The sequence below is a fragment of the Macrobrachium rosenbergii genome, chromosome 22 (assembly GCF_040412425.1).
Source record: "Macrobrachium rosenbergii isolate ZJJX-2024 chromosome 22, ASM4041242v1, whole genome shotgun sequence".
NCBI lineage: Eukaryota > Metazoa > Arthropoda > Malacostraca > Decapoda > Palaemonidae > Macrobrachium > Macrobrachium rosenbergii.
In genome coordinates, this window is record NC_089762.1 from 4984930 (window position 1) to 4995546 (window position 10617).

A 10617-nucleotide genomic window follows, 5' to 3' on the forward strand; every position below is an offset into this window, starting at 1 on the left:
GGGGGCGGGGCAAAGGTTTATTTGAGGCCCCCCTCTCCTGAAAGGGGAGGGTGGCGAACGAAGCGAGCCTAACCAGCTGGGGGGTCCGGGGGCTGCTGCAAGGCCCCCCGAGAAAATTTTTAGAAATATCAACAAAATAGGAGCAATTTGAAGCCACTTAGGGAAATTTTAAGGTTTTTATCCCTTAAAAAATTCTGTACCTACATCAAATTTTGAGATAATAGATGAAGATGAAAAGGTAGTGGAAATTTCTAAACAAATCAAGTTATAAACCACAGTATTGGTCCTAGAATATCTGCAATTTAACATGTTACATTATATGTAGCTCACTACCTACGCAAGGGTCATTCAGGAAAACAAGAAAAGTTGATGTGAACAGGAAGATCTTAAGCTTGGGGAACAAGTGTAGAGATAAAATGGTGCATAATTTTAACAAGGTTCCGCTAAGGAAATTTTAAAATAAACATATGCTTCATGCATTTCAGGTATTATCTACTGCATTAGTGGATACCGCCTTGATCTTAATTTTGCAAAATTATTAACCAGTATGTCATAGTTAAGATTTTTAGCAAGCTCCTTTTCTGAGGCCATGAGAAGCAAGTCATTCAAGCGCTCATTTTTCACGGTAGTTCGTAGATAGGTTTTAACTAAACTAAGCACTGAAAACAGTCGTTCATTGCTGGCAGTAGTTACTGGAATGGTGATGAGAATTTTAACAATTTTAAGAATTTCTGAGTAGGCACAATCTAATGGTTTAAGTTCATCATACAATTCAAACAAATTCGTAGGCTTTTCATTCTTAGTTAGAAAGTGACTCTTTGCTACAGAATTTTGAGCATTTAGAAGGATTTCATCTATGTGTATATCCTTATAAAACTCTACTATGGCAGACAGTTTCTTATCATTTAAAAAGTCGTTAAAATTACATTCAAGTGCATTCATCGCTGCTATCAGTGGCATATTATGAGTGAATCTACTATCCATCTCAGAGAGAAATCTATCTAATATGTCAAAATAGATTCTTTTGAACAATACCTCAGGAGCAAGACTTGTATTGTCCTCACTTATTCCTACAGTTGAACCATTTAAAAAGTATTTTAACTTGGATGAGATTTTTTGGATCCTCTTGGGTCTACCTACTTGACTGGAGTCCTTCAAGTTTGTATCAACCTCATATGCAGCAGAAAAAATCTTAGCCTTGTCAAAGATATCAGAGAAACCTTCATCTGTTCTCAAGACCTGTAGTTCCTTAATAGTTGACTGTATGAGAGAGCAAGCTTCAGATAGCAATAATTCCTTGCTTGTAGCTGGTCTGACAAGCTGTTGGTAACTCTCATGACTTGTTCTGCTACATGAAGATTTACTACAAACTTGAAAGACAGCAAATGTTTGTAGGGTCCACTTGCTTCAGCTGCAGCTTCTGAATCAGAACTCTCTTCAACTTTGTAAAGCACCGCTAACAAACTTCCATAACGAAGCTTAACCTTTGCAACTGACCGATAATAGTAAGACCATCTTGTGATAGCAGGTCTTTCTAATGTCAAAATTTGCAGGTCTTCTGCTTTCTGTGCCTCTATGAAAAGTTGGTACCTTGTATTACTGTTAGTTATAAATGTGTACAGTGTGTTAATAACTGAAAAGAATGAAGAGAGACCACTGATATTCTTTACACAGCCACCCAGTACTAAATTAAGCCTGTGGGCATGGCAATGTATGTACACTGCTTGGGGAATTTTATCTCGTAGTCGTGCCTGAACGCCACTAAAGCATCCACTCAAGACACTTGCCCCATCATAGCACTGTGCCACATAATTTGACCAAATTAAACCAGATTGTTCTATCTCCTTATATATAAAATCAGCTAAACTGGCTGCATCAACATTTTCCATGTGATATGTACCAATGACACGTTCCTTCACAACTCCTTCACTAAAGTACCTAACAAGAATAGCCAACTGTTCCTTTTTTGACACGTCGTTTGTCTCATCAACCATAACAGAAAAAATTTAGCTGATTGTGCTTCCGTGCATATTATGTGTTTGATATGAGTTCCAATAACTGATATTAAGTCATTCTGATACTGAGGACTAGTGTAATGGCCACATCGTCTATCTAACTTTTTCTTTAGAGAAGGATTAGATCCTGCAATGAGCTCCAGAGTTTCTATAAAATTTCCTGAATTTAATGCATTATCACCCTCCTTATGACCATGAAAAGACAATCCTTGCCTTCCCAGTAAAGCAGCAACTTTCAAAAGAAGTTTTACATGTTCCCTGTTTTCCTCAATCTCCTGTTGCCTGACAGAAGATAAAGATGATGCTACAGATTGGGTGGAACCTGACTGAATACCTTTGAAATTAGACCAAGCTACCATACAGTTAATGTGTCTCTCGCTAGCCTGGTGTTGCTTAAGCAGAGTGCTAATATCTTTCCATTTCTTTGATCCAATATCAATAAATGGTCTCCTACCTAGTCCATCACCATGGAAAGCAGTAACAAGCATCTTGCACAACTGAGTGCTCTAACCAAGGAAACTTATCTAAATAGATACTTCGAAATTTTCGGTTGTTTGGACTGCTTGGGTAGTTTGGCAGTTTAGGTTGACTGGGTTGATCATATGGGGAAGCAAATATATCAGTAACTAGATTAATCTGTGTGTGTGATCCTCCCTGTTTTTCAGTTGGCACGACAGTATGATCAAATACAACCTCTGGTTTATCAAAAAGAATATTATTTGAATCCTGAACAGGGTCTGATGTAGTGGCTTTATCTGAAACCTGAACAGGGGCTGGAGTAGTGGCTTTATCTGAATCATGAACAGGGGCTGGAGTAGCGGCTTTATCTGAATCATGAACAGGGCTGAAGTAGTGGCTTTATCTGAATCCTGAACAGGGGCTGGAGTAGTGGCCTTATCTGAATCCTGAACAGGGAGACTGAAGTAGTGGCTTTATCTGAATCCTGAACAGGGGCTGGAGTAGTGGCCTTATCTGAATCCTGAACAGGGGCTGGAGTAGTGGCCTTATCTGAATCCTGAACAGGGGCTGAAGTAGTGGCTTTATCTGAGTCCTGAACAGGGGCTGGAGTAGTCACTATATCTGAGTCCTGATCAACAGGGGCTCTTTCCCTTCCTGTCCCCCATTCCCACCCACATTCCTGTCCCGTTCCCGCCTCTATATATAGATGGGAGAGGGAGGGGTGATATGGGTGAGTAAAAGGTGTAAAGTCCCCACTGGGTGAGTAAAAGGTGTAAAGTCCACGCTAAGCGGGTTTTCTATGGTGAACCACCCGTTTTCTTCTATATCGCTCTGACAGGATTGGGTCAAGCGAAATTAGCCACATTTTTCCTGTGTAAATATGTATCTATCACTAATTCATTTGTATCTGCTTCCTTTGCACATGTGTTAGAATGTTATGTCAATTCTTGTGAACTTACTTTTTACATTACTTGTATTTATCCATGGTAATTATTACTGAGAGTAATTGACCCCGGGTCACCTAAATTCTATTGTATTCCTCTGTGTGACGTCTGCACACCATTTTATAAGCGACCTGCGTTCTGAATAAACTAGCAGTACCTGTCCTCCTGCTCATTATTTTGCACCTCTTAAAGTGGTGACCCCGGAGTGGTTCCTGGAGCCATTAGCGGACTCATATGGCGACCTAGTTTTGGCTCCATGAACTACCCCACGCCCCTAACGGACTAAACACGGTGCTTTAACCAGCGTTCGGGTGTGCTGACTCTCGTTGGCAAATCACCAGCGTCATTAGCCGACCCACACGGAGCGCTCCCAAGTGCGTACTGAATTGAGTAACCCACTCTAAGAGGACAATAGTGAGTTTGGACACGGACATTCCCTCCCACATATAGTTAACTGCGAACTTCGCGGACTCAGATATCTCCCTCGCGCACAACCAGCCTGCGCCAAGGCTCACGTGCTCCTCCATGCCCCGTGCCCAGTGCGCTGCCCGTCCTGATGGCACAGACTAAATCTGCCCTCGCCATAAAGCTGCCGCCCTTCACACACAGCAACCCATCATCATGGCTCTACAGGGTCGAGGGGCAGTTCAGACTGGCGGAACTTACTGACGGGGTGCTGCAAGCCGACGCTGTGATCAATGCCCTCCCGGAGGAGGTCTACAGAAAGCTCGTCCCATGGGTGTCTGCCGCACACCCCGTCACCTACTAGCATCTAAAAACCTCTCTCATCGAGATCTGATCCCTGACGGTCTCCAAGAGGGCCGCCCGCGCCCTTGACCTCGTCAACAACCCTCGGCATGACCAGAACATCCTGGAGACTTGGGGCGTGATCCAGGACCTCCTCACCTTCCCGAGACGGACAGCAGCGGTAGGCAGTAGTCGGAGATTAGCCTATCAAGGGAGATACTCCTCCATCAGCTCCTCCTGGAGGTCAGAACCAAGATCCTCAACCCTTACACAATGCCGCTCGAGGACCTGATCAGGACGGCGCAGCGGCTGACAGACTCTGCAAGGGCAGCGAAGGGGGCATCCACGGCCGCACATCCCATCAGTTCCCTCCAGCTGGAGGATAATGTGGAGGAGGAGATAAGCGCCATCACCAGGAGACAGCCAGCATACCACCACAAGAAAAACCCACCGGGGCCTTGCTACTACCACCAGTGGAATGGCAAGGATGCCCGGAACTGCCAACCCCCCTGCTCTTTCGCCCATCCAAAAAACGGAGGCAGCGGCGCCCAACAGAACAGGCTGCATGGCAGCAGAGGAACCCAGGAGCCCAAAACCATTAGGCTTCTATGTCCGCGACACCATCTCCAGCAGGATGATGTTGGTCGACACCAGGGCCGTTCGATCAGTGTTCCCGCCATCTAGAGAGAACGCAAACGCCCGCCGGACCCGGCTGCCTTCCTGACGGCCGCCAACAGGTCCCCCATCCTCTTCTACGGCACCAGGCTCCTGTCGATCTTCATCCTTGGCCAGAGATATACGTGGAACTTCATTGTCGTGGGCGAGGACCCCACTCCTGGGCGCTGATTTCCTCGCCCACTTTGGACTGGCAGTCGACATCGGTCGCAAGCGTCTATTAGACACCGACTCCTGCCAGTCTCTCCCCCTGGTGCCGGGACCCAGCGTGCCTACCATCTGCTCCGTCGCCCCACACCAGTATGCCCAGCTGCTGAAGGAGTTCCCCAACATTTTCAAGCCCGAACTGTGCTAGGTACCCGGGGCCCCGGCAAAGCACGGAATCTACCACCACATTAAGATGAAGGGGCCCCCAACACATGCAAAGTTCCGGAGGCTTCCCCCTCAGCGCCTTCAGGAGGCCAAGGACGCTTTCGCCGAGATGGAGTGAATGGGCATGTGCAAGAAGGCCTCCAGCCTGTGGGCCTCTCCCCTCCACATGGTGCAGAAACCGGACGGCTCCTGGAGACCCTGCAGCGACTACAGTCGGCTCAACCTCGCAACTGAACCAGATCACTACCCCCTATCAAACATGCAAGATCTCACGGCCTCCTTTCACGGGCCAAAATATTCTCTAAACTAGACCTATTGAAATCTTACTTCCAGGTACCAGTTGCTCCAGAGGATATCCCCAAAACCGCCATCATCACGCCCTTTGGGTCTTACATCTTCGCCTTCTCCACCTTCGGCCTGAGGAACGCGGGGGCAACCTTCCAGACACTGATGGACAGCATCCTGGGGGACCTGAACTTCTGCGTCTGTTACGTGGACAATATTCTAATTTTTTCCAGATCCCCCAAAGAGCACATGCGACACATCCGGACGGTCCTGCAGCGCCTGCAGGAGAACGGCCTCGTCGTCAGGTTCGACAAATGCACCTTCGGCGTTGAAAAAGCTGGCCTCCTGGGCCACAAGATATCCCTGGAGGGCGTCTGTCCACTAGCATCAAAGGTGGCAGCTGTCACCAGGTTCCCCACCCCTACCTCCGTCAAGGCCGTACAAGAATTCCTTGGGATGGTCAACTACTACAGAAGGTTCATCCCCGGGGTCGCACACACCATGGCCCCCCTGATGGAGATCCTGAAGGGCCAGCCGAAGTCCTTAGTTTGGGGACCCGACCAGCAGCAGGCCTTCTCCCTGACGAAGGCTGACCTCGCCGAGGTAACTGCCTTGGCCCACCAGGACCCCAACGCCCCCCCTCCAGTTGATGACGGATACCAGCAACGTCGCCTGTAGGGCCGTCCTGGAGCAGATCGTCGCTGGAGCCCCCCAGCCCATCACTTTCTTCAGCAAAAAGTTCAGCCCAATGGAGGCCCGCTACAGCACATTCGACAGGGAACTCTGCGCAGTGTATCTGGTGGTACGTCACTTCAAGTTCCTCCTGGAGGGTACGCCCTTCACAATCTGGACGGACCACCAGCCGCTGGTCCACACCTTCACAAAGCAGGGGGACGCATGGTCTTCCAGGCAGCAGCGGCATCTCGTGGCCATCGCTGAGTTCACCTGCACAATCAAGTACCTCCCCAGCAGGAAGAACCATGTAGCAGACGCCCTCTCCAGGATCGAACTCAATGCGGTGCAGCTCAGGATCAACTACGAGGACCTCGCCCAGGAGCAGAGCACCGACCCAGAGACTCCAGCCTACCGCACTGCCATCATGTCCCTCAAGTGGAAGGACGTGCCCCTCGCCCCTGGGGGTCCAAAACTGCTGTGCGACATAAGCACCAGCCAGCCTCGCCCTCTGGTACCCACCTCCCGCCACCGTCTGGTGTTCAATGTCATCCACGGGCTGTCCCAAACCTCCGGCAGGACGACGGCCAAGCTGCTGGCAGAGAAGTTCGTCTGGCACGGTATGCAGGACACGATGGCCTGGGCGAGACAGTGCATCCGGTGCCAAACCAGCAAGATAGGGCGTCACACCGAAACAGGGGTAGGCGAGTTTCCCCAGCCGGGGAGGCGGTTTGGACACATACACGTAGACATGGTAGTCCCCCTTCCCCCATCAGGCAGGGCCAGATACCTCCTGACGATCGTCGACCGCTCAACCAGGTGGCCTGAAGCGATGCCCATGCTGAAAGCCAGCGCCAGTGCGTGCGCCGAGTCCCTCCTCTCCAGCTGGATCAGCCGGTTCGGTGTCCCGGACCACATAACCACCGACAGGGGCCCGGCCTTCCTATCCGAGCTGTGGCCCGCCCTGGCATGCCTGCTGGGGACCTCTCACCACACCACCACCGCCTACAACCCTGCAGCCAACGGATTGGTGGAGAGATTCCACAGGTCCCTGAGGGCGTCCCTCATGGCCCGCTGCACAGCTGAGGATTGGAGGTACCAACTGCCTTGGGTCCTCCTCGGACTGAGAACCGCCCCCAGAGCCAATGGCGACCCGTCCGCAGCAGAGAAAATCTATGGGGAGCCCCTCGCAGTCCCGGGCGAACTCATCATGGGAGATCGTCACAACCCATCAGTCCAGAGGCTCCGTGACATAGTCAGGAAGTTCGCCCCCCTGCCAGGGGACATATACCGATAGGTTAGCAACCTTCACGCTTCCTGGCCTGTCCTCCACCATCCACATCTTCGTCAGGGATGACGCCGTCTGCCCTCCACTAACCAGGCCCTACAAGGGGCCCTTCCGCCTGCTCAAGAGGAACACCAAAGCATCCCGCCTCGCCCTGCATGGGAAGGACGCCCTGTTGGAGGAAACAGCAGACGATACCACGCAGCGCCCTCCGCAAGAACTGTTGCCTCCGCAGCTGAGCCACCCTAAAAGGAGGTCGCGTGGCCACCCCCAAAAGCAACCAGCCAGCACCACAGCCAGCCGCTCCCTCTCACACCGCACCCCCAGCTGACTTTGCGGAGCCGCGGCACTCTCCAACGGCCCAGCAGATACCTGTATAAATCAGACGTTACCCACGTCTTGGGGGGGGGAGTATTTGTAAAGTCCCCACTGAGCGGGCTTTCTATGGTGAACCACCTGTTTTCTTCGATGTCGCTCCTACAGGATCGGGTCAAGCGAATTTAGCTATATTTTTCCTGTGTAAATATGCATCTATTACTAATTCATTTGTATCTGCTTCTTTTGCACATGTGTTAGAATGTTGTTATGTCAATTCTTGTGAACTTACTTTTTACATTATATACTTGTATTTATCCATTGTAATTATTACCGAGAGTAACTGACCTCGGGTCACCTAAATTCTATTGTATTCCTCTGTGTGACGTTCGCACGCCGGTTTATAAGCGACCTGCGTTCCGATTAAACTAGCGTTACCTGTCCTCCTGCTCATTATTTTGCACCTCTTAAAAAGGTACTGACCTATGGTAGGCTGCAAACTGCAAACACAGAATTTGCTTACTTTGTCAAATGCTTGGTTTTGTAATTTGAAGAAATTATCAAGTTTCTTTTGTTTTTTCCCCTCTACAGCTTTTTTTTTGCTGCTTTTCTCTTCTCGACCCCTGAAGGATGCTGCCGACCACTCATACTGCTTTCACAATCTAGTGATATAAACAAAATAAAACCATATCATTATATCTATATATACTGTACATAGAACATTGCACACTACACTTCCAAAAGTCTTGAAACGATTAAAAGATCGATATCCCAAACCAAAACCAAATATGCCATTTATGTTACATGACGCTTAATGTTAGTTTAGGTTAGGTTAGATTAATACTTTTAACTTTCTGGATACGAAAGGCCACGAAATGGTGTTTTGTTGTAACTTATTGAAATGAGGCGTAAATAGATTAGAAATTGAAGGAAAATGAGGTTATAATAGTTGTGAATGAGATAGAGGAGATATAGAAGAATAAACTGAAAGACAAAGAGAATGAAGAAAACAAAACAAGAGGAAAGAAAAATGTCAACAAAACGGCATATGAAAAATAGTTCTTTGGACATGTCATAGGCCTAAATGCGTACCTGCACAGAATTTCAAAAGGGCAAGGCTTCATTTGAATAAAAGCGCACTCCCTAGGCGTAGTACTTAATTAAAAATAAATTATATTAAAAAGTAACTGTTAAAAATAAATTATATTAAAAAGTAACTGATGTAGAGACTTGCCAAATGCCAATGAACCATAACCGTTTAGCCTATAAATTGTCAATTGCTTTTAAAAGATACTTCGGTGTAGTACTAGTAAAGATTAAGATATAACAATTTTGATAACCATCATTATGATCTATGTGTGTTATGCAGTGACTACTGACCTGTCACGTAGACCGAAGGTGTTCCACCGCCGGAGCCATGAACGGCCACGGCCCATGTTTGTCTGCATGGTGAGTGAACTCTGCCTAGTTCAGCTGACATACCTTTTAATAACATTGCACATGACATTCACAAACTAAATTCACCTTGGAAGCTGCTTTGAAACGATGAAAATTATATTATTCACTATAATATTATCATCCACTGTTGACGTAATCTCTCCAACTCAAAAAAACTAATGGTTTGAGCGTGTGTCGAGGACTCGAGGTGTTCATGGAGTCGTGTGTCAACAAAGTATGGCATTCGGTAGAGATTTAAATTTTCATAACGTGACATGTGAAAAGTTTTATTCAATTATTAAATGAATAATAAAGAATAGAGTACGCATGAAAATATTGACCACTATCAATCAAACACTGTGACTGACAGGTCATTAATTTATTTGTGAATAAAGTGATTAGATGGCTCAGCTCTTAATTAAAGAAAACTGCGTTGTCTTAAGATTTTTAATGGGTAACTATTATATGTTATGTATTCTTTATATTGTTCCAAACATGTTAAAAATAACCAATTTAAATTGATCCCTCTCTACACTTCAGCTTATTTATATTTTTTTGAAACTTTGTTGGCTGAACAGTGACCTTATAATAATCATATATATAAATATATATACATACAGATTTTTTCCTATCGCTGATCTGGAGGCCCCCTAGAAAGCTTGGGGGAGGGGGCGAGCGCCCCTCACTGCCCCCCCAAAATGACGCCCCTGTTTCAGACGTATTTTGCTTCAAGAGTCATTAATATACCTTTAATGTATCTCATACCTAACGACTTTTTAGTCTAGAATCATTTTGTGCAGCTGAACCCGAAACTAATTTGGAGAACCAGTTCCAGACAGCACCTTTCAGTCTATCCTACGATTGCGGTTTTTTCTGCAGACTCGTGACACTAAATGGAGGTGTTTAAAGAATCCCATTTATTCGAATTAATTGTGCAAGTTTCTTTGCATGCTGTAACACTATAGTGATTATCAAAAATGTTAAGGTTTTCATTCCATTTTCAACCAGAATTACGTAGGTAATTCGTAGTCGAAGGCTGTGGTAAGAATTTTAACAAACATCCGAAAATTGCTGAATTCTTTCAAGATCTGTTAATTTACGATGCAAAAAATTATGAAAAAGTAAAAAATGCGCCGGTTTCTTCAGCAGAATCGAGTTTTCTGTACAGCGTATAATCAAGGCCACCGAAAACAGATCTATCTTTAGGTGGTCTCGGTATAATGCTGTATGAGCCGCGGCCAATAAAACTCTCAGCCGGCAGTGGTGACCTGTGTTCTTGCGTTGCCAGAAGCACGATTATGGCTAACTCTAACCTTAAATAAAATAAAAACTACTAAGGCTAGATGGCTGCAATTTGGTATGTTTGATGATTGGAGGGTGGATGATCAACATACCAATTTGCAGCCCTTTA

At 46.7% G+C, this 10617-nt stretch overlaps 1 protein-coding gene across 1 annotated transcript; it reads right to left on the reverse strand.

The window, feature by feature from the left end:
- Positions 1-492: 492 nt before the first annotated feature.
- On the reverse strand, positions 493-2503 carry LOC136850345 (zinc finger MYM-type protein 1-like). The gene is made up of 3 exons (XM_067123968.1): positions 2060-2503; positions 1302-1961; positions 493-1260 (listed from the first exon to the last, which is right to left on the reverse strand). The coding sequence occupies exons 1-3, from the start codon at positions 2501-2503 to the stop codon at positions 493-495; spliced, it is 1872 nt and encodes a 623-aa protein (XP_066980069.1).
- Between the last annotated feature and the right edge of the window lie 8114 nt (positions 2504-10617).

Coding starts and splice junctions, on each gene's coding strand:
- LOC136850345 (XM_067123968.1), bottom strand. CDS start 2,503: ATGCTTGTTACTGCTTTCCATGGTGATGGACTAGGTAGGAGACCATTT. Junction 1,962..2,059: donor ATCAGAATGACTTAATATCA/GTTATTGGAACT, acceptor GTGTCAAAAAAG/GAACAGTTGGCTATTCTTGT. Junction 1,261..1,301: donor GCTTGTCAGACCAGCTACAA/GCAAGGAATTAT, acceptor TCTCTCATACAG/TCAACTATTAAGGAACTACA.